This window comes from Oryx dammah, unplaced genomic scaffold (assembly GCF_014754425.2).
Source record: "Oryx dammah isolate SB20612 unplaced genomic scaffold, SCBI_Odam_1.1 HiC_scaffold_16, whole genome shotgun sequence".
In the NCBI taxonomy this organism is placed as follows: Eukaryota; Metazoa; Chordata; class Mammalia; order Artiodactyla; family Bovidae; genus Oryx; species Oryx dammah.
Genome location: NW_024070200.1, coordinates 41,770,807 through 41,794,109, shown reverse-complemented (window position 1 = coordinate 41,794,109; position 23,303 = coordinate 41,770,807). Strand labels below are relative to the sequence as shown.

The following is a 23,303-nucleotide window of genomic DNA, read 5'->3' as shown; positions in this document are numbered from 1 at the left end:
CTTTCTATCTCTTCTTGATCTCTTCTGCTTCTATTAGGTCATTATCACTTCTGTCCTTTACTGTGCCCAACTTTGGATGAAATATTTCTTTGATATTTCCAATTTTCTATGTCTACTGACTAAAAAAAAAATCACCTATCTATGCACCCACTAGATTACACCAAGTTTGCCACAAGACTTCCTGTTTATAATCTAACACTAGCCCCCAAAATAAGGAGCTTGTGAACATGCACTGCTACAGAAGAACAAAAATTCTGAGGTCAACACTCTTTTTTCCTTATACAGTTTGCTCTAAAAAAATTCTCTATAGCATCCTTAGGAAGCCCTTTGTCCCAGATATATAGCCATGTGGCTGTCAGGTGTCCTCTCTGCCTCCATCCTGCCCCCCTTTCCACATAGCAGACACACTGTACTCAACCCCATTTCAGAACAGGAATAATTTATTTCTATGAATATGACTTTAATAGTATTCCATAAGTATTCAGTAGTCAAAGTTTTCTGCAAATCAAGAAAAAAGAATCCAACATAATCAGCAAATATTTTGTGCGTGTATACATGTATATACACACATATAATTTTAAAAATCTCTTTCCGTAATTTAGTTCTGACTTCTAAGTGACAGAAGCAGTGAAGGACTCGATGTTGAAGCACCCTGTGATGAGGCTTTTTCAGGATGATCAGTTTCTCGTGAATTATTCATCAGGCTTGCTCCAACTCCACAAGGACTCCACCACAGTCACTAGGATGGAGAAAGATCACTGGTTTCCCATGTGCTCCTATTTTGGGCTCTTCACTTAAAATACGAATCTTCTTTTCTTTCAAATCCATCACAGCCACATTTATATTATCCACCTTGAGAAAAGCAAATAAACAAGAACATTTGAGATCATAAAAATACCAAACTATAGTATCTTAAGACATAGAAGAAGCTTTGCAAACGTGTGTCTAACTCCTCTGCCTTTGGGCAGAACCATTCTTTAACCATCACAAAAACAAGAGTTTGCTAAATTTTCCTAGGTGAGCAACCACAGTGCTTAAGCATTTTCTCCATTAGTAAACATTTCTCCTTAGGACCTAAATGATGTCTGCTTCACTTCATACCATGTTCTTGTTGCAGCACTATTGATGATTCTTCAGAAGTTATTTTTCCTAAGAGTCTTGGCTTCCTCATTTACAAGAGAGAGATGAGGTCCACCATATATATAGCTAAGAGTTCAAAATGAGATAACAGATGAGAAGCTCTGAGCACAGTTTGTAAAAGGTACTCAACAGATATGAGTGCCTCCCTGATCTCCAAACCTCCCATCTGCCTAACTGTCTGGTTATTACTTTTATTTTGGCCATGCAGTATGACATGTGGGATCTTAGTCCCATGACCAGGGATCAAACCTGCGCCCCTTGCACTGGAAGGGGGATTCTTAACCGTTGGACTACCAAGGAAATTACTGGTTATTACTTTTGAGATCAGAACTTCATATACATGAAAATCACTATAAAACTGTCGCCAAAATATCTTTCACCATTCTTGAAAAATCCAGACATGTATAATTTTGCAACTCTCTTTTAAGCCATTTCTATTTTCTTCATATTTATTGGTAGTCTAGAAAGGAGCAAATATGTCTCTAAATACTTGATGGAAGAGTGATTTTTCTCATTTCTGAGGGCTTTTCAGGTGGTGTTAGTACCCACCTGCCAATGCAGGAGACATAAGAGACACAGGTTTGATCCATGCGTCAGAAGATCCCCTGGAGGAGGACATGACAACCTACTCCAGCATTCTTGCCTGGAGAAGGTCATGGACAGAGGGTCCTGGAGGACTACAGTCCATAGGGTCACAAAGAGTCAGACACAATAGAGCAACTTAACATGTACCTGTCTTAGAAAGTCATCCTCCTAGACTGGGAACCCAGTAAGTGGATAGAAAGGGATAGTAAGAATCCCTACATTCTGAGGCAGTCCTACATCACCCTGGAGTTTAATGATCTAATAGCTTCACAAACAATTTAAAACAATACAAAACCCCAGAGAGGATAACATCCATGTATCCAAATATAGACTTAACAAATGTTCACATTTATACAGACTTATTTTCAAAGAGCCAAGGATTACATACTGCCTTTAACTGGTTGAACACGGATGAGGATACCAAATGTTACTAAAAATAAACTATAATTTCCTCAAACAGATTACATTCCTTCTGAACACAAGCACTCAGTGGAGGATACGCAGTAGGTTCTCTAATATGTTTGCAATGTGAACTGAATAAATACTTGTGTTCATGCTGGAATCCAACCCCCCTCTTTCCTGGACTGAGAATGGAGCCTAACTATTAATTATGTCATTTTTTTTTAATCAAGAGACCTATCCTACCAAAATAATATAAATCAAAGCATAATTAATACTGCTGATATTCCAAAAGCAAGTTTTCAGAACATGAACATTTATGGATAAAGCCTCTCTAAAGAGACTGTTCTGGTCTAACATTTTTTTTCCCAGAAATTGTTAGCAGATGCAACTGAGAAGATGTGAGAAATCACAGTCGGTAACTGAAAATGTATTGCCTTTGTAATAAGGGTCAAGTTATTAAAACTTTAAAGACAGAAAATAATTATAATACTTAGCATCTATATGGAAATTCTTACTTTATAAAGTCTTGTCACTTGCTTCTTCTAATTGCCTTGTGACAAGGAAAACAGTGTATTCCTACTGCATGGAAGGTGCACATGATCAGTAAATACCATAGCAAAAACGCAAATCTGTTTTGGCCAACTTCAGCAGATACTGACAGTTAAATCCAAACTTCAGTGAGACATATTTTCATTATGATTTGCAGTTTTCTAGAGGGAAAGAGACTATATCTATAGATCCATCTTTGAAGAGGGCCAATATTACTACGATTTTTTCCAGTAGTCATGTACAGACATGAGAGTTGGGCCATAAAGAAGGCTGAATGCTGAAGAATTGATGCTTTCGAACTTGGATGCTGGAAAAGACTCTTGAGAGTCCCATGGACTGCAAGATCAAACCAAATTGAAGAAATTTAAAAAACATAAAAGATATTTTAAAAGAGAAATTTACAACACCAAGGATTAAAGTAACTAAATACCTCAATGCAGACATGGTGCATCCCTCCAGCCTTGTTTTTCTTTAGGAATCCTGCAATTGGACTGTCACTTCCCAGTGGGTGCAAAAGCTCCATCTTGGTGTTTCCCAGGTTGACAAAAACGACAGACACTCCATGCTCTGGAAGAGGGACTGGCTCACCCACCTCGGCCCCCAGAACATTTTTATAAAATGCTCTGGCCTTTTCCAAGTCTGGCACTGCGATTGCAACATGGTTGAGTCGACCCAGGTTCCATACAGGGCCAGCCACTGGATGCGAGGACAGTGACGCGGAAGTTCTTACTGTTGAAACTGGAGTCCAAAGTCTGGGGAAAAGCCCTGAAAAATTGAACTGCCATTGACATCCCTCTTTTGAGAACTGATGTCTTTCTAAAATTAATTTTTAAAAATACATGTAAAAATTATTTACTCATTCTTTTTAATTAGGGAAATTAAATCAGAGGAGATAAATGAAAAACATACATCAGAATTACTCATCCTGCTCTGAAATAACTGTCTGGAATTAAAAGGCTAATTCTGAACTTTTAATTTGCTGTTGCTTTGTTTTTGGCTGCACCATGCAGCTTTTGAGATCTTAGTTCCCTGACTGGGGACTGAACTCACACTCTTGGCAGTGAAAGCAGAGAGTCCTAACCATTGGACCACCGGGGAATTCCCTTCTGTGCTTTTTAGATTCAGGACAAAGGATGACATTTTTCATACTAATTTATATTTACCAATAACACTTACAGGAAAGCTGCATATCACAAAGAATCATTCGTTACTCTCTGTATTTCATAAAGCAAAGGTTTGAATGTGACAGTGAAATGACATGCATTTAATGATGAGAGCAAGGAATTTTCTTCTCTACCTACAACCAATTTTTTTGTCTTATATTCTGTAGTAAGTTAATGAAAGTCATAACTATAAGTACCTTTTAATGTGTACTTTATTTGGATGATTATCAACTAAAGAAAATATCTCATTAGGGGAAAAAACAGGCAAAGATCAAGAGGGTACTTAAACCTATGAGAACTTTCTCTGAGTGAGTTTAATTGTTCTTTTTATAATTTTGAAAGACTAGAAGCAGAAATGCCTCTAAATGTGAAGAAACTTTGCAACTGGAAACAGAAGCAGCCTGCAATGTGTTCTTCCCAAAACACTGGACTTTAAGAACTGGACTCCCCCCAAGAATGAAAATCACATATAAGTATGAGGTCTAAATATAATCTTGCAAAACTACATCATTTAATAAACAAGTATGAAATAGCAAATTGAAGAACACATATTTTATTTTTATTTATTAGGCTGAGCCAGGTCTTAGTTATAGCATGGGGGACCTTTCATAGTTGCAGCATGTGGGATCTAGTTCCCAGACCAGGGTTCAAACCTGGGCTCTTTGCATTGGAAGCTTGGAGTCTTAGCCACTGGACCACCAGGGAAATCCCAAGAACACATAACTTAAACAAACGGTTGTTAGTTTTTAATGAAAAACACTTTAAATAGTACCTAGTATCACAGAGCTTTGGCTAACCTAAAATTATTAATAATTTTCCTTTACTAAAATTTTTGATTAACAGGGAAATTAAAGTGGCACCATTTGATTTGATTGAGGACTGTATGGTCTTCCTAGTCGGGAAGGCAGTCTCCTCAGCCGCAGGGGGAGGGGCCTGCGCCTGGAATGCTTCACCAAGTGACACAGAGCCCACAGCCTGAGTCACTCTTATCACCTTGTGGGGCCTCTCCCTCACTCAGGATCAATGACTGCTCCTTTGTACCTGCTTAAAGCGTGACTGTCACACCTGTCCTCCGCAGGGAGGGGACAAGGTTCCTTGTACTGTGGCACTGTGGCAAAGGGGAACGTGTACAGGCAAAGTGTCCTGCCCTAGCCATAGGGAGATAGACCTGCTGGCCGTGGGGGACAGACATCCACTATTGATGTCATCTTGCTGTGTCTTCTCCACATACTGTCCCAACTGGTGCTCGTGTTCTCCTTGGCGACTCCAGTTCTTTGGATTCAGTGTATCACCATGAAATTTAATTGTGCTCCAAGCCAGTACACACATAAATATACCATTTAAAGCAAATTTCATAAAAAGAATACCTAATCCTTACTAGATGTGATGTATTCTAATCTTTTTCTTCTATTTCATTTTAATTAAAAAAAAAATACTGGTCCTACCCGCTAAATATCTGCCTTGCTAGTTTCTTGTAAAAATTAGGTATTTGATGTAAAAAAATATACTACTACAGTGCAAGACATATATAACTGGCAAACAATAAATTTGGCCATTCTTGCTGTTAATGACACACAGTGACTGCTGGTTCAGTGGCAAGCAGGGTTCTGTGGAGACCAAGAAGCCATATGAAGGGCACAGTGAATTTTAAAAATGCTAACAACCAAGAAAATCATCGGTCAGAGTGCAGAAATGGCCCAGTCTCTACACCTTCTCCACACCGCTGGGATCTTTCACCAGTGGAGGACAGATTCTCATGGTGTAACACCTCGCTGATTTGACCTTTCTCCCAATAAAGACCTATAAGTTATCTTAACATTAGAGTTACGCAACAATACTACCACACAATCTTGCCTATGCAAACTGTGATCACAAATTCTGAAACAGAAGTGCACCGTGAGGTGGTCCAGCTCTGCCTATTAGTTTTGATGGCCATAAATTAGAGAGAATAGTCATAGTTCAAGGGAGTACTTTAATAATCTTCCCACTTAGAGGGGGAAAAAAAAAACTGGTCTGATTTTCTTCCACGTCACAATGAGTGGCAAAGCTGGGTCTCAAGTCCAGGTCTGTCTGACAACAAAGTTGATGTTGTTCAACCATGATGTTTAATTTTCCCATTCTACTAACATTATGTACCATTTTTTTTAGCTGAGCTGTGTGGCATGTGGGATGCTAGTTCCTCAACTAGGAATCAAACTCATGACCCCTGCATTGGGAGCATGAAGACTTAACCACTGGACCACCAGGGAAGTCCTTCTTTACCATTCTTTGATTCTCAGTTTTTAATATCTTTAGGGTAAATCCTACGAATAATATCTATTTTCTAAGAAATAGCTTTCTACAAGATGAGATGACTGTTTTGTGAGTATTTTTTCATGTATATATCACCTCTTTAAACTGTTCCAGGGCTGAGACAGTTACATCTATTACGGTGCACTTTTTATAGGCTCATCACTTAGATTTGGTGACTTGCAATGATAGATGTATAAGACATTTTCTGACAGTAAGAAAGACTATGTTGTTGTTGTTTAGACGCTAAGTAAGTCATGTCTGACTCTTTGCAACCCCATAGACTGTAGCCCGCCAGGCTCCTCTGTCCATGGAATTCTCCAGGCAAGAATACTGGAGCGGGTTGCCCTTTCCTTCTCCAAGGGATCTTCCGAACCCAGGGATGGAACCTGTGTCTCCTGCTTGGCAGGCAGATTCTTCACCACTGAGCCACCTGGGAGCCAAAAACAGTGATCAATAAAGTACTTGTTCAGTTAGAGAGAGGACTTTAAAGGACTTCAACTGTAAGTTTCAAGACAGCATTTTCTAGGAGAAAAACCTAACATTATTTAGGGTTCATGCCCTTGAACACTTTTTGAAGGTGCTCAGCTTAAGTATTTGTCACGAATGTTCAGGAGTAACTCTGAGATATCACCACTTGGCAACTCGTTCCTATCAGGGAATTTCAGATTAAGAGAAATAGTTACCTCTGATGAAGGATGAAGAAAAAAAAAAGAGGAGAAAGTAGATGAACTGGGATGTCAGAGAACTTGAGGGGTTTTGTTTCTTTTTTTAATGGTGGTGTAGAGAACTCAAGAAACCTTCCACATTCGTCTGCTGCTTTCTTCCCTGGCTTTATACAAGATCATGAATATCTTAGGGTACGTGGGAAGAAGACACACACCTTCCATATTCTTTACACAACTGACCTTCCAGAGTGGGCCGGGAGTTCAGCCTGCGTTTTCAGTGCTTCTTCTGGTTCCTCCCCCGTCTCTCACTGTCCCTCTGCCATTTACCACATTTGGGTCTGGCTCGGCCTGGTTGCCCCTTAGCCGGACGACCCCGCCTCCAGGGCCACACAGAGAATTGCTGACCGTCAGACGCAAACACAGAAGGAAATCCCCAGGCTAACCCGAGGAGTCCCTGGGAAGCTCTAAAGGTTCTGTCAGCAGCCAAGGAACGCGCCTCGGGAGCAGACCGCAGCAGACCCAAGTGTGCTGACCACACGCGGCCTCTTCAACGCCCCGGCCTCCCTTCCCGCCGGCCCCACGCCTCGGACAGCCCCGATCCCGGAGTATTCACCTGCGACGCTCGCGGCCGCCACCTTCAGCACTCGTGCCATTTTGGGAAGCATCTGCTATTTCCAGACTTGCAGTTCCGTGGGAGGGGCGACTGTGCGGCACGGGGCGGGACAATCGTATTAGGGGCGGTGCGAGAGGCCGAAAGGGCGGAGCAAACGAGGCTAGGGGCGGGGTGAGAGCCCGGAGGGGCGGGACAACCTGGCTAGGGGCGGGGTGGGAGACTGAAAGGGCGGAGCAGACGCCACTAGGGGCGGGGCAAGAGCCCGGAGGGGCGGGACAGACGAGGCTAAGAGCCGAACAAAAGCTCCGAGGGGCGGGGCAGAAGAGGCTGGGGCTCTGGCTAGTGTGCAGCGTTTGCGTGTGTGAAGGGGAGCAGGCCCTCTGTTTTACAGCACAACGTGCTGAAGTCACCGAGTGCATCTAAAGCAGAAACTTTAGGAGGACGCGACACCTCCTGTGGGACCCTCGGGAATACAAAACAAAAAGTTTGGAGACATTTCATCGAGCTGACTGACCAAAGGCAACTTTCGGTTTCCAGCCCCGCCCCCCTGCGCAAAACGGGTTAAAGTTCTCGGGCCGTCATTGGCTGAGGCTGGAGGTGGGTCCGGAACGTGTGCGCCGCGGAACCTTCGTTGCCTGGCTTCAGTTGCGCGGGGGCGAATCTTTGAGGCCTGGTTTCCGGCTGGTGGCTCACTTCCTTTGCATGCGGCACTGTCCTGAGCGGCAGTCAGCCATGGCCCGGCCAGCCTGGCGTCGGCGGACCCTGGAGCGGTGCCTGAGGGAGGTCGGTAAAGCCACCGACAGCCCAGAGTGCTTCCTCACGTAAGTGCCCAGATCCCGGGCTCTGGTGTGGCGCAGGACTCGCGTGGGCGCGGGCTGCGGGCTCCCGGCAAGTTCCAGATTAGGAGAAGGGGAGAGCTCTTTTCCTTACGTTTCAGGTAGTTTGCGCTCTCCTGGCCTGTCACACTACTTTAGATAGTTAAGAGCTATGTTCTGTGGGTCTCCCAGTTCTGTGCTGCTGAACTCAAACTAACCTGGATTATTACAGTCTCGAGGTCTTCATGCCCTCATCCTTCGCACAGAATCACCGAGTGGCGTGCTCTTTCTCACATCTGTTCCCACAGCACCCAGTGCTTACTTACTCATCATCAGACTTTATTGAAAGTACTAACTTGCTTATCTATCCATACCGCGACTGAGCCTCTTGAAAATTAGGATTGTCTTTAATCTCTTCCCAGCACGAGTTCTTGGTGTGTTTGTTCGAAGACGTATAGAGATCTTGTATTTCAAGCCCGACCTTTACCTTGAACTCCAGGCTCACAGTCAACTAAAGCCGTACACTCAGCATCTTAAATTCAGTCTGTCCAAAATAAACTGTTTCTCTGTTTGCTTCCTATCCTCTGCCCTCCCTGAGATCCTTTCCCCATCGTCTCCACCCTGCCTTCCCTATCACATTGTATCTTTACGGTTTTTCAGACGCAAACCAAGCCACTTCCTCAGTGTCTTCCTTTTTCTCGATTCTACATCCAGTTCATTAGCAAATCTTGTCAGTTACATCTCCAAACCGTATTCTAAATTTGACTATTTGTCACCATTTCTGCAGCTCTGATCCCAGCACAGTTGTGCATCCTTTGTCTGCATCAGCCTCCTGATCACCTTCATTTCATTCCTTTTTCTTGGCAGGCCATCTCTCCAAGCATAAGTCAGGTCATTTTGCTTCTCTGCTTTAAAGCTTTAAATTTTTTTTAAGATTTTAAAATATTTGTACTGTTTCATTTATTTACTTTTAATATTTACTGATTTATTTGGCTGCACCAGGTCTTAGTTGCAGCACTCGGGATCTTTAGTTGCTACATGTGAATTCTTAGTTCAGCATGTGGGATCAATTCCCTGACCAGGGATCACACCCAGGCCCTGTACATTGGAAGTGTGGAGTCTTAGCAAGTGGACCACCAGGGAAGTACCCAAAACCTTCGCTTATGAAAATGACAGTCTCTTATCTCTGAGGCCTGTATGATCTGGCTCCCACCCAGCTCTCTAACCTTCTCTTCTGCCTCCTTCACCACACTCAAGCCAAGCTGGCCTTTCTGCTCCTCAGAATCACCAGCCTCATTTCTGTCTTAGGAAATTTGTTCTTGCTGTTTCTTCTGCCTGAAATATGTGTCTCCAGATTTTTTTGTCAGACTGTCATCTTATAGATAGGTATCAGCTCAGGTATCACAGCTATTCTATGACCACTCTCACAGCAGGTGGACTGACTGAATGGAGTAGCCTGTGATATAGCAGAGTTGAGAATTTAAGGCTAAGATACACTCCATCCATGCTCAGTCATGCCTGACTCTTTTGTAACGCTATGGACTGTAACCCACCAGGCTTCTCTGTCCATGGGACTCCAGGCAAGAATACTGGAGTGAGTTGCCATTTCCTCATCCAGAAGATTCACTCTTTATCTTTAGGCAAAGAGGTCTGTAATGGGTTCCCTGCCTGAAATCTAGCAGATTCAGAGATACTGGGTTGTCAACTTTTATATACTAATGTAATTCTTGGGCAAGACAGTACACTCTTGGGGGCCAGAATCTATACTTAAAATGGAGATTTCATCGTGCCATGTGCCTCAGCCTGGAAGGACCTAGAGAATATTATGCCTGTTGCAGTCAGTCATAGAAAGACAATTACTGTATGTTATCATTTACGTGTGGAATTTTAAAAGAAATATAGATGAATGTATATAGTAGAACAGAAACAGACTCACAAATATACAGAACCAAAAAAGTGTTGCTGGGGGTGGGGGGCCAGGGAAGAGGATGAAATAGGACTGTGGGATTAAGAGATACCAACTACTAGATGAGCAACAAGGATACATTGTACGACAATGGAACATTCTTGGCCATTAGCTTCTAATAACTTAATGGAGTATAATCAAAAATACTGAATCACTGAAATTAATATATTGTAAAGCAGTACTTCAACTTTTAAAAATTTTGATTTTGCACAAGAGTTGGCCGTTTTTTTTCCTTTCATTTCTGAGTGCTGTGAACTTGTTAACTATAACTATAAATCTCATAAATCTCATTTAACTCCTTCTCCCTGCCTCTTAACAGCATTCAAGGTGAACTGGCATCAAAGTTTACTTCTTTAACAAAAGTACTTTATGATTTTAATAAAGTACTAGAGAATGACAGGAAACATGGGAGTCCTTTAGAAAAATTGATGATAAATAATTTCGATGATGAGCAGATTTGGCAACAATTGGAACTGCAAAATGAACCAATTTTACAGCACTTCCAGAGTGTGGTTAGTGAAACCATTGAAGATGAAGACATCAGTCTTCTCCCAGAGAGTGAAGAGCAGGAGTGTGAAGAGGATGTGATGGAGCTGGAGGCTGCTGGCCAGGAGGACCTGGAACAAGATTTAGAGGAGGAGGAGGTGGAGGAAGCAGAGGAAGAGGAAGTGTCAGACCTGAGTGCTGATGATCCTGAAGCAGATGAGAGAGCCAAAAACTCAAGCAAATTGGATCTGAGGAAAAGCCCAGATTTCAGGGATGAGGACTCTGATCTTGATTTTGATATCAGCAAACTGGAACGTCAGAGCAAGGTGCAAAGCAGAGTGCCTAGGAAACCAACAGAAAAGTCCATAGTAGATGATAAATTCTTTAAGCTCTCTGAGATGGAGACCTTTTTAGAAAACATGGAAAAGGAAGAGGAACACAGAGATGACCAAGAGGAAGATGATATTGATTTTTTTGAAGATGTGGATTCTGATGAAGATGAAGGAGGACTGTTTGGAGGCCAGGATCTTAAGGTAAGGTTTGGGGAGAGGACAGAGTGTTCTTTCTGCCTCATCACATGAGATAGGGTTGTGTTTCTCGAGAAGAGGGTTAAAAGACTTCAAAATTCACCAGAGGATCAGTGAAATATTTAGATCAGTTTTTTTAAAAAAAAAAGAAAGGGACTGGAGAAATTAAAGCAAAGCCATCATTTCCTTATCATGAAACACTCCTTTGTAGCTTCAGAACCACAGTCATACGTTACAGAGATTCAGAATTTTCCCTTAAACATGGATTTTCACCAAGCACTAAGAATAAGAATGAAAGAAGATATTTGTATACTTTATGTAGTCAGGGATGTTTTGGAAATACTTGTAGTTAGAAGATTTTGAGAGAAGAATGTGGTGCTCTGTCTTACCAGTTATAAATGAATCTGTGCTTCTGTTCAGTTTGCTGTGGTCTAATAGTTCTTAGGGTTTTGTAGTAGTGTTATTAGTTGCCGACTTCGCCTATCCAGTATGCATACACATTTATGCTTGATTTAATGTATTTTTCTATCCTTGATTAAAAGTTTTAAAAGTATTTTTGTTTTAGTCAGGTAAAAGTTCCAGAAACCTGAAATACAAAGATTTCTTTGATCCAGTTGAAAGTGATGAAGATGTAGCAAGTGTCCACGATGATGGGAGTGAACTGGCTTCAAATAAAGAGGAAGAGATTGCTGAAGAAGGAGAAGAAAACATTTCTGAGACGTGAGTATTTTGAGTCCTTTACACTGTAAGCTGGACCTGCCCAGTCATCTGCGTACTACTAGTCATCAGATGTGATTGTCCTTAGAAGTGGGATTCTCTAAAGTCAGACAGTCTCAGAATAGCCAGAGGAAGTTGCCAAATTTGAAGGGACATCAGAGATGACCTAGTGCAAATCAGTGTGACTGGCAGTAGCAGGCAGACCTTCCTTACCAGGAGCTCTGATATGTTTTCTGTGCCAATAAAAATACCCCGTTGTTACTTAGGTGAGATAGGTCTGCATTATAGATTGATGAATAATTTGTTTTCTATATATTGGACACTTTGTTCTATTTTACCTAAATACTGGAAGTTCTGAATATTTAATTGCATTGTCTACAAAAGAAATTTAACTGCTAAGTTTGTTTCTTTTTGATATTCTAATGAAAACTGGTATGTTTCCTTTCATAAGTGTTTTGGTCTCATAGGGATGAAGATGATGACCTTGAAGAAAGTAGAGACAGTAAACAACATAAAGAAACCTCGAAAAGAGTGACCTTTGCTCTGCCCAATGATGAGGACACTGAAGATACAAATGTCTTAAATGTACAGAAAGACTCTGATGAAGTCAAATCCTCTTTTGAAAAAAGACAAGAAAAGGTAATAATTAGGAAATTTAAGGGATTTTAAAATTATGTTTAACAGTGACTGTCGAACTCAGACTACCAACTAATCTGCCCTGGTTTTCTGTGTGTGTGTATGGCAGGGGGCTGGCTTGTTTTTTTTTGATGGTACACCTAATTATCCTTTAAAAAAAAAATCTTGTTGCTCTCTGTGGCAATGCATAGAGATAATCATGTGGGAAGCAGCCAATTTGCAAAATTCAGTGCTGCGTTTCCCCACCTGTCACTTTCAGTATGGAGCCCATGTGTAAAACTTGTTTCGCTGGCCTTGCTGTCTTTATACCTGAGACAGGTTTTTTCCTAACTGGCTGTCCTATGAGCCTCTCCTGGTAACCACTTCAATTGCTTGTATCTGTGAGGTGCCGTCGGAGAAGGCAATGGCAACCCACTCCAGTACTCTTGCCTGGAAAATCCCATGGATGGAGGATCCTGGTAGGCTGCAGTCCATGGGGTTGCACAGAGTCGGACACGACTGACGGGACTTAGCAGCAACAGTGAGGTGCCATGCAGCCAGAATTCTAATTAATAACATCGCAAACACATTTTCCAAAGTTGATAAAAATTATTTCCCTATGACATGCTGTCAGACAAACAAAATGTTGTTTGAAAATAATAGATATAGCCTGGCTCCAGACATTGTGCTTTATCATTTAACTGTCTTAAAATTATATCACACAGCTTGAAATGAGAATAAGTAAATAACCAAAGGTATCAAGGATATCAGGAGCATTATTTTAAAAAGAGAATCTGAGTTAAACCTGTGATTATCAGATTGTTCCCTGAAGAGAAAGTCTTTAAGGGGAAAAAAGTGAAAGAAAATGAGAAACTTGTCCTTGAATTAGTGACCTTCCCTTCTTACACTGCCACAAAAAAAAAAAAGTGGGTTTAGTTTACTGGGGAATTGTATCTGGCCTTCAAGAAGTGGATAATTTAGTATTGTTTGATCATTTCCCTCATATGAAGAGTGAAGCTTCCAAATTGTCTTCTTGTGAAGCTATGATTACATGAATACCCAAACCTGACAGGTAACCTTGAGACATGCACAGTCTCATTTGTGAATAGTGATGTAGAAATGCAAAATAGTGCAATGAAAGAGTAACGTTACCACAGCTGTGTGGGCCTCATCCTCTTAATTCAGGATTAGGAAATCTATTAATGTAACTTAATACTTGTTACAGTGGGTTAAGGAGAAAAATCATATAGTCACCTCCATATGTGTCAAAAAAAAGACATTTAGTAAAATTCAATATTCATTCCTAATTTTTTTTTTCACTTTTAGTGAAACATATCTAGCCATATCTAGCCAAAATCTGCCATCCTGCTTACTGGTAGAATTCTAGAAACATCCCTTTAAAATCAAGAGTAAGACTTATTTCCATTACCACTGTTACTATTTCCACTGTTACTTAAGATTCTTATAGAAGTGTTACTCAGCCAGGGTAACTATGAAAGAAAACACTAATAAGAGATGAGAAAACTGAAATGAAAGCTTTCATATTTGGAGAGAGAACTAGAAAAACCAAGCAGGTGAACTGGAAAGCTGTTAGGAAAAATAATTTGGTAAGGTTGCTGAAAATGCTGTCTTCTTGTACACCATGAAGTCATTATAGATGCCACCTCTTTAGACATTAGAGATAATTTGGATTGTGGGTGTGGATCAAGGGGGTAGTATATATGTGCTCAGTCGTGTGTGACTCTTTTGCCACCCCCTGGACTGCAGCCCGCCAGGCTCCTCTGTTCATGGCATTTCCCAGGCAAGAATGCTGGAGTGGGTTACCATTTCCTCCTCCCGGGGATCTTCTCAACCCAGGAACTGACAGGTGGATTCTTTACCACTGAGGCACCTGGAAAGCCTGGAGTCAGAAGGTTCAGGCTCCATCAGATACTGATGCTCTAATAGAAAATTACTAGTCTTGGAATGCTCTAATAATTAAGTTGATAGTGGCTTGTGAATAAATAAAATAGGTCAGTTTCACTAGAATAGAGCCCAGAAATACACCCAGATGCTTCTGGGAGAAGTGAGTAAATAGTAAACATAACATTTCAAATGAGTGCAGGAAAGAGGTCATTTACAGCTCCTTATCCTACCTCCAGATAGGTGTAGAAGTCACTATTGCCATCCTTAAAAAATGCAAAGACATTTTTGTTTTTTTAGAATCAATGCATTTCTTGCTCTCCCACTAGTAAAAATATTAGTTGCTTTTACTCACCTGTATGTCTAATTCTGTTTCCAAATGTGTGGTAACTCTTTCTGTCTCTTTCTCAGATGAATGAAAAAATTGCATCTTTGGAAAAAGAGTTGTTGGAGAAGAAGCCTTGGCAGCTTCAAGGAGAAGTGACAGCGCAGAAGCGGCCCGAGAACAGCCTCCTGGAAGAGACCCTGCACTTTGACCACGCCGTGCGCATGGGTGCGTGTACCCACTGGGCTTCCATGGGTGTTCACATACCCTTTTCAGTGGTTTTCATAGATTTGGAGTAATATTTCTTTCCCCCAAACTTTTTATTTTAAAAACTTGCAAACATACAGAAAAGTTGAAAACTAGTACAGTGGACAAATGTGTGCCATTCTCCTGGTTTGCCGATTGTTAACCTTTGGCCATGTTTGCTTTCTCCCCCTGTTCACGTGTGGCTGTGTATGTGTGCTTTTTTTCCCCTGAGTCATTTGAAAGTAAGTACCCAGGATCATGACACTTTGGTCTCGAGTACTTTTACTATTTTTTGAGAACTAGAACATTCTCCTGTACAGCCACAACGCCACTGATCCATCAGAGAATTACTACTGTACTGGTGATGCCTAATGTGTCACCCATAATTAGAGTCCTGCTGCTGATGTGTTTACAGTGCCTGCTGTTACTGTCCAGGGATTAAACTGTGACTCCAGCCAAAATCCCTGACCATCTCATTGAATTCTTTCTTGTACCCATTACATCAGAATGAATTTTCATTGTATTTAGTGCAAAAAGGAGTGCATCCCCAGGTGCACAGGTTAAAAGTGTTAGCATTTATCACTGTGTGTACTTTGTAGCTTTGTGGTTCTCAAATTGCAGGGAGCATCATAAAAGTTACCTAACACACACATTAGTGTCCCTTTCCCCCCATTTCTGATGGGAGGTGTGGGATGGCCCAAGAATTCACAAAACCACAGGTTCATTTCTATCTACCTAACAATACACGTTCTGTATCCTTTAGCACCTGTGATCACAGAGGAAACCACTCTCCAACTAGAGGATATCATTAAGCAGAGGATAAGAGATCAGGTCAGTAAGAATGAAATTTAACTTAATTCAGAGTTCACTGACATTTTTAGAAATAGAGTATTTGGGGAGTAGGAATAGCACTCTGTTTTCCTAGAATATTTGTTCCTATCAAGTTTTTGTTTAAAAGCCCTAAGTCTACCCCAAAGGTATCCTTGACCTTTGTTGTGTGAGGTACTGTCCTTGCTAGCACCCCAGAAAGAAGGGTGTCCTTCCTGAGGAGAGCAAAGTAGCCAGAGCCCCTGCCATCCCCCGCAACCCCCAGCCTTGCTAACCTTTCATGTGGTGTGGGATGAAGCTCTGGAGGGCGACTGGGGTCTGGTTTGACATGCTCACACCCAGGACCCTTGGTCTAGGCACCGTGTCTAGTGTGACGTATGAAGGGTCTAGTTTTCAAGTGTGTAAAACCTACCAAAGAGTTTTTGTTTAAAAACTGATCTTATTTTTTGTAAACTTAGAGTAGAACTTGGGTATGGGGCATGTATAGCAAGAGATGACTTTGTAAGATGTGTATGTTTAAAATAGGAAGGGTTTGAGGGATGGGTATGATACACAGAGGATCTTTTCCTTTGAAATGAAGCAAACTCTTGTCTTGACTATTGGACAAACCACCATGGGGAGCTGTGGAATTCAAATTGGTAACCTGCATTTAAAACAAAAAAGGACTTGAGTGATGCCTTCTCTGCTTTGAGAAAACGCCTTCCTTTTGGCTGCAGTTTGCTTACTCTGTAATGATAATCGATATTCCAGAGGAAGAGGCCTAAGGGACCCTAGAAAGAAGTTACAGATTTTGTCTGTCAATTTATGTTCCATGTGCCTTTCCTGTTTCAGGCTTGGGATGATGTCGTACGCAAAGAAAAGCCTAAAGAGGATGCATTTGAGTATAAAAAGCGTTTAACACTGGACCACGAAAAGAGTAAACTGAGCCTTGCTGAAATTTACGAACAGGAGTACATCAAACTCAACCAGGTGAGGAGGCCACTGTGGCAAAGCCATTGCCATTCAGGGAGGAGATGGAGAGAACGAGTTCTGTGGGTTCTACCTACTGCTCGAGAGGTGTGAGAGACAGAAGTCCTGAGCTGGGGTCACATTGTGTAGTGTGAGGCTGCGTGGCTATAGGAGCAGAGGGGCTGTAGTGCTCCCACGGAGTATCACTGGCTGGGGGTGGTTTGCAGTCACTCTTGGTCCCCTGGTACTCTCACAGCTAATTATTAACTTTCCAGCAATTATTACAGCTGAATAATACTCTGCTGTATGTGTGCCACAATTTATGGATCCAGTTGTAACAGTTGATGAGTATTTGGGCTGCTTCTGCCTTTTGTGAATAGTGTGTCCATGGACATACATATATATGTACTTGAATAAGTGTATGAGTGAGTACCTCCTTTAATTCTCTTGGACATATACGTAAAAGTGGAGCTGCCAGGTCCTGTGGTGATACTCTGTTTAACTTCTGGAGTCACAGCCAGATGTGTTCCTACTGTGACTGCACCATTTTACATTCCCACCAACAATGCCTAACTTTAAGGGCACTAAATTGTAAGTTCTAAATGTTAGCAGTTCGATTGTGACAGTGACCTTACCTTGGGAAGTGTCTTTTAGCTGAAGCCTGACGACGAGAAACTGGTGATGCCCTCATGGGCCTTGAGTGTTTTGTCCTGTGTCGCCGCTTTAGTCTGATGATGTTGAACTGATTTCCTCAGCAAAAAACAGCAGAGGAAGAAAATCCAGAGCATGTAGAAATCCAGAAGATGATGGACTCCCTCTTCTTAAAGTTGGATGCGCTCTCAAACTTCCACTTTATCCCCAAGCCAGTAAGTGTGTGACATCTTGGGGAGTAGATGACAGATGAGAGACTTGCTGTTTGTTTGGGTTCAGAATGCACACCTACAGGGTTTACCATGAACCACAGGTTGGGTCTCCCATGGGGAAGGCTCGTGTCTGGTCCCAGGACGGATCTGGACCCCCCAGCTGGTCCAGCTTGACTTCCATCTCCTTGGCAGTCCCTGCCAGACCCTCAGTCTTAGCCACAGGCTCTCCTCCTTTCCCACCCTTCTCTCTGTCTGGTCTCTGGTTGTGTTTTCACTGTGTGATGGACTTGGGGGTGTGGGTGGTGTCTGTACCTGGCATGCATCACTGCACCTGTCGGGTTAGATCCTTCATGTGCACTAGCTCAGCCAACAGACTTTGCATCTCACATCTTAAATAATCTCCATGAAGTATGTTATACTTCTTTAGGTTCACAATTTAAGTGTTTTACATGAGGACCACTTCTGACTTCCTATCAAATGTGTTGTCTCTTTCCTAGCCTGTTCCAGAGATTAAAGTGGTATCAAATCTGCCCGCTGTCACCATGGAGGAAGTTGCCCCCGTGAGTGTCAGTGACGCAGCCCTCCTGGCCCCAGAGGAGGTCAAGGTGAGAAGCCAGTGTCAAAGTGTCTGTTTATAAATTGGTCGTTTATAGTCAGATCTCTATTTAACATCGTTTTCTTTGAGCTTATAGTGTTTATTCTAACATATCTGAGCAGTTCCCACCTATAATCAAATTAATAATATTATAGAATATTCAAATACGAGTTTTCTATAATCAGGTATTATTATGAGATGTAGGTTTGAGAAATATTGTAAATGCTGATTACAAATATCTAGCATCAGTATCTTGTTATAATTCAGGTTGACTATTAGAAGTTTGAGGTTGTTAGATGTTTGCTAAGATGTTAGACTTGAAACAAACTGCATGTTATTTAGCAGTGCTTTGATATTAGCATTTGCCCCTTTTGCTGTATCCACGTGAGGCTTATCAGTCCTGGAACCATGGTCTAGAACAGAGTGTGTGGGTCTAGGAAGAGCTGGACATACCACACACAGGACATCCCTGCCTTGTGTACTTGGGAGCCCTCACCTGGCACAGGGGTGGTGGTTTCTGCCAGGGCCTCATCCCCCTGGCAGCCTGGCAGCAGAGCCCTCCATTTTTGTGCTCACTTGCTTTGCTCCACCCATACCCGCCCTTCAGAGCCTCTGCCTCCTACCCTAGGCTGGGCTGGAGTGAAGGAGAAAAGAGAGGAAGTGTCCCTTCACCAGCTAGATTTCCTGCCCTCAGCGGCTCAGAGCTGGGCAGCCGTAGGCAGGTCCCTGGAGCCTAGGATGGGGTCTGCTTGCTTCTCCAAGAGGGGAAGCCTCACACCCATGCCCTCCAGACCACCTTCGTGAAGGAGTATGCAGACCGAACTGTTACCGTCAGAGCACACGTCATGGGTCTTACAGCGTATCCCGGGTCTTATACTGCTTCCCAGGTCTTACATTGCTGAGTGGCCAGAGCCCCTCAGAGCCCGCGTGAGCTCGGGCTGCTTCTCACATTTGGGCCACAGTCCGTGCAGTTGCTTCTCTTACAGTTTCCGAAGTCATTAGGTTAGATTAATCAGTGTGTTGTTGGTGATTTTTCAATAGGAGAAAAATAAAGCTGGAGATATAAAAACAGCTGCTGAGAAAACAGCTACAGATAAGAAACGAGAAAGGAGGAAAAAGAAATATCAAAAGCATTTGAAAATAAAGGAGAAAGAAAAGCGGAGAAGACTGCTTGAAAAGAATAACCCAGACCAGGCAGGGAGATACACCAAAGCAGCAGCCTCTGAGAAGCTGAAACAGCTGACCAAGACGGGCAAAGCCTCTCTGCTAAAGGTAAGGACAGGGAGGAGAGCTGTCAGGGGGCTTGAATGCAGGGCCGATGGCATACTTTAGGTGACCTGGGTGTCTAGTGACCAAGGTCACCCACAAAGGGAAAGGGAAGGGAGGGGAGGGGAGAGGCCATGGGCACTGGCTGTGTTAGAGCCTAAACCTTGGGTTTCAAGTGCAGGGGCTCATGGTCACCTGACATTGTGAGACCACTGTAGTCGTATAAAATGTGTATAATACTTCTGCTCTAATTGACGCAAGCTGTCATAATTCTGTCTAGTTCTTTTCCACATTTACACTGTGATGCCCTGTTGTAGTCATTTGGTTTTGTTCATCTTTAAGCATAATACCTTACAGCATGACCTTGTGTTATTTCTAATTGCAGGATGAAGGTAAAGACAAAGCCTTAAAATCATCTCAGGCATTCTTTTCTAAATTACAAGATCAAGTGAAAATGCAAATCAGCAATGCAAAGAGAACAGAGAAGAAAAAGAAGAAAAACCAGGATATATCAGTTCATAAATTAAAGCTGTAATATATTTTGCATGTAATGTAAATACTGTTTACATGTGTAAGCTTGTATTCTGTCGTGGTTCAGTTTTGTAATAAAATTTTTGAGAACTTTTCTTCACAGACTACAGATGTTTGAGAGTAGCAAGCCTTCCTCTGAGTGTGTGAGGGGACCTCTCTTCCCAGCGACCCCGCACAGTAGGCCTGGCCAGGGAAGGGGCCAGTCTGCAGGCTTGGGCCCCTCCCCACTTCCCTGTCGGGGCCAGCTACCCACAGCAGAGGTCCTCGCTTGTCTTCAGAGGGCCTTGGTTTTCTTCTCCCACAGCCCTGCCATCCTTCCACAGGACAGTGGGGTTTCCATGCATGTATCTTACATCCTTCTCTTTGGGAAGTGATCTCGTGTTGGGTGAGCAGAGGCTTATGAAGGCTGGGGAGTCCCATCCCCATTCAGGTGGCAGGAGACGGGTAAAGTGGCTAGGAGAGAAGAAGTGAGTGTGTTGGGAGGGCAGACTGGTGGCCCTTGGAGCCTTCCATGACCACCATGGTGCTCCCTGTCTTGACCTCCCATCCAAGGAAGACTGTCTTTCATCTGTTAGGGCCTCACATTACCCTTTTGGGAGTAGAGAATGAGAACAAAGCTGATGCTGAAGCAGCAATGAGCAGTGGAGGGTTCCTTTTTCTCCATACCCTTTCCAGCATTTGCTTAGTAATAACACTCTTAACCCCACTTACCCGCTCAGTTCTGCCTCACCTCTCTGCTCTTCACGACTAAACCTCTTGAAAGAGCCGTCTAGATTTTTAGGTTTAGTCCCTGAGGGCTGTGAATTAAACTGACAATAGAAGACAGATTAATAGGAGAAAGTATTCATGTATTGTTGTATTACAAAAGAAGCAGCTGGGTAAATGGTTAGAGATTTATATACCTAACTTGTCAGGGAAAAGAAAAGCAGGTAGGTGTCTAGAAGAACAAATGGGAGATAAGTTTCTGATAATGTTTGCAAATTTAGGTGCCAGGGGTCTTTTCTCATAGCCATAAAATGCCCCAGAGGGAATTTATGGGAGGTTTACTCTTGGTCTTCTTCCTGGTAGGAAAAGCTGCCCCAAAGAGGGAATTCATGGCAGCCTTCTTCCCCTCTGACAACTGTCACCTGTTAGAAGTCAAGGCACAATTACATATGGTTTTGAGACACAGATCTGTACATTAAATGCTGTATTATTGACAGTTTACACATCTAGATTTATGCATGAGAGGGAAGTGGGTCATGGACCATCATGATTGAGAAGGAAGCTTATCTCCTAAGGACTTGTGACCCTTGATAAGATTAAAAAGGAGGTCTGATTAATGCTGATACAGAACACATAACACTAATGCAGAAGCCCAAACTGGGAAAGACATGTTTAAATTTTTCTCATCTTGCCATAAAACAGGAATTTCACTTATCTGTACTTGCCTTTTAAACTCTCTATAATTTATGTATATTTTTGTTTTTTCTCTATCTTCCTTCATCAGAATGTATTCGCCACAAAGGCAGGATTTTTTCCCCCTCATTTCTGCATTTGTTCTGTTCACAGCATCAAGGATTTTACCAGGCATGAGTTTGGCACTCAATGCCGTTCAATTTGTCAGTGAATTCCCTGTGAATTCCCTTTTCTCTTTACTTATTCATGCATTCATTCTGCACACATTTATGGAGTAATCACACAGTGCTGGCTGCTGCTGTAGGCAATGGTAAGGGACCACAGACAGGCGCCCCATCCTCAGAAAGTTTCCATTTGGGTCCCTTGGGGTGTTAGAACCAGCTGATATCAGCACTCAGTTCAGTTCAGTCGCTCAGTCGTGTCCAACTCATTGCGACCCCATGAATCACAGCACGCCAGGCTTTCCTGTCCATCACCAACTGCCAGAGTCTACCCAAACCCATGTCAGTTGAATCAGTGACCCCATTCAACCATCTCATCCTCTGTCGTCCCCTTTTCCTGCCCTCAATCTTTGCCAGCATCAAGGTCTTTTCAAATGAGTCAGCTCTTTGCATCAGATGGCCAAAGTACTGGAGCTTCAGCTTCAACAATAGTCCTTCCAATGAACACCCAGGACTGATCTTTAGGATGAACTGGTTGGATCTCCTTGCAGTCCAAGGGACTCTCAAGAGTCTTCTCCAACACCACAGTTCAAAAACATCAATTCTGTGCTCAGCTTTCTTTATAGTCCAACTCTCACATCCATACATGACCACTGGAAAAACCATAGCCTTGACTAGACAGACCTTTGTTGGCAAAGTAATGTCTCTGCTTTTTAATTTGCTGTCTAGATTGGTCATAACTTTCCTTCCAAGGAGTAAGGGTCTTTTAATTTCATGGCTGCAATCACCATCTGTAGTGATTATGGAGTCTCAAAAAATAAAGTCAGCCACTGTTTCCCCATCTATTTGCCATGAATTGATGGGACCGGATGCCATGATCTTAGCTTTCTGAATGTTGAGCTTTAAGCCAACTTTTTCACTCTCCTCTTTCACTTTCATCAAGAGGCTCTTTAGTTCTTCACTTTCTGCTATAAGGACATCTGCACTCAAGGGCTGGCTGATAAACTTTCAGTAATTGTGTTGTTGTTAGACATAGCCATTATGTTAAATTATGTAATCTCATTATATTAAACTATTAGCACAAAGAAAAACTACATTTACAAACTACATTTTAATGTAAAAAATATGCAAACTCACCATTCCCTATTACCTATCAATATTTATTCTTTTACCTTTTTTAATTGAAGTATAGTTGATTTACAATATTTCAGGTGAACAGCAAAGTGATTTATAGATACAGATATATGTGTGTGCATATATATATATATATATATATATACTTTTTCAGATTCTTGTCTATTGTAGGGTATCTCAAGATATTGAATATAGTTCCCTGTGCTACACAGTAGGTCCTTGTTGATCTACTATTCTTTTGCTCTTGATGAGATGGGGTGCGTTCAGTTCAAGGTGGTATGGCCCTGGACTCCTGTGCTCCTGAGGTTTTGGCACCTCTTGCATCCGGCAGCAAACAGCATCTCTTCCAGGAACCTCAGCACACGCTTGCTGGCCAAGTGGAGTCTTCGCCTGTTTCTCCTCCCAGGAGGCGGCTTCCTTGGTCCGAGAACAGCAACTTGCCCACCTTCCCGCCCGCCCGCCTCCGCCAGGTTGTGAAAGGCAGGGAGTGGGGAATCTGGGCAGACCTCCTCTGGCTCAGCCCCTCAGAACCGCTGGATGCCTTTAAGGTGAGAGGGAAGGCCGATTGATT

At 42.5% G+C, this 23,303-nt stretch overlaps 2 protein-coding genes across 2 annotated transcripts; one reads left to right on the top strand and one right to left on the bottom strand.

Moving 5' to 3' along the window:
- Positions 1-419: 419 nt before the first annotated feature.
- MCEE (methylmalonyl-CoA epimerase) lies at positions 420-7,545 on the bottom strand. Its single transcript, XM_040257432.1, has 3 exons — positions 7,410-7,545; positions 3,107-3,441; positions 420-852 (listed from the first exon to the last, which is right to left on the bottom strand). Exons 1-3 carry the CDS (start codon positions 7,459-7,461, stop codon positions 700-702), a joined length of 540 nt encoding a protein of 179 aa, XP_040113366.1. The 5' UTR covers positions 7,462-7,545; the 3' UTR covers positions 420-699.
- A 212-nt stretch (positions 7,546-7,757) lies between these two features.
- Positions 7,758-20,134, top strand: MPHOSPH10 (M-phase phosphoprotein 10). Its single transcript, XM_040257412.1, has 11 exons — positions 7,758-8,230; positions 10,510-11,209; positions 11,769-11,923; positions 12,388-12,559; positions 14,849-14,990; positions 15,772-15,839; positions 16,668-16,805; positions 17,540-17,650; positions 18,145-18,252; positions 19,284-19,514; positions 19,894-20,134. The coding sequence occupies exons 1-11, from the start codon at positions 8,112-8,114 to the stop codon at positions 20,041-20,043; spliced, it is 2,094 nt and encodes a 697-aa protein (XP_040113346.1). The 5' UTR covers positions 7,758-8,111; the 3' UTR covers positions 20,044-20,134.
- The last annotated feature ends 3,169 nt before the right edge of the window (positions 20,135-23,303 follow it).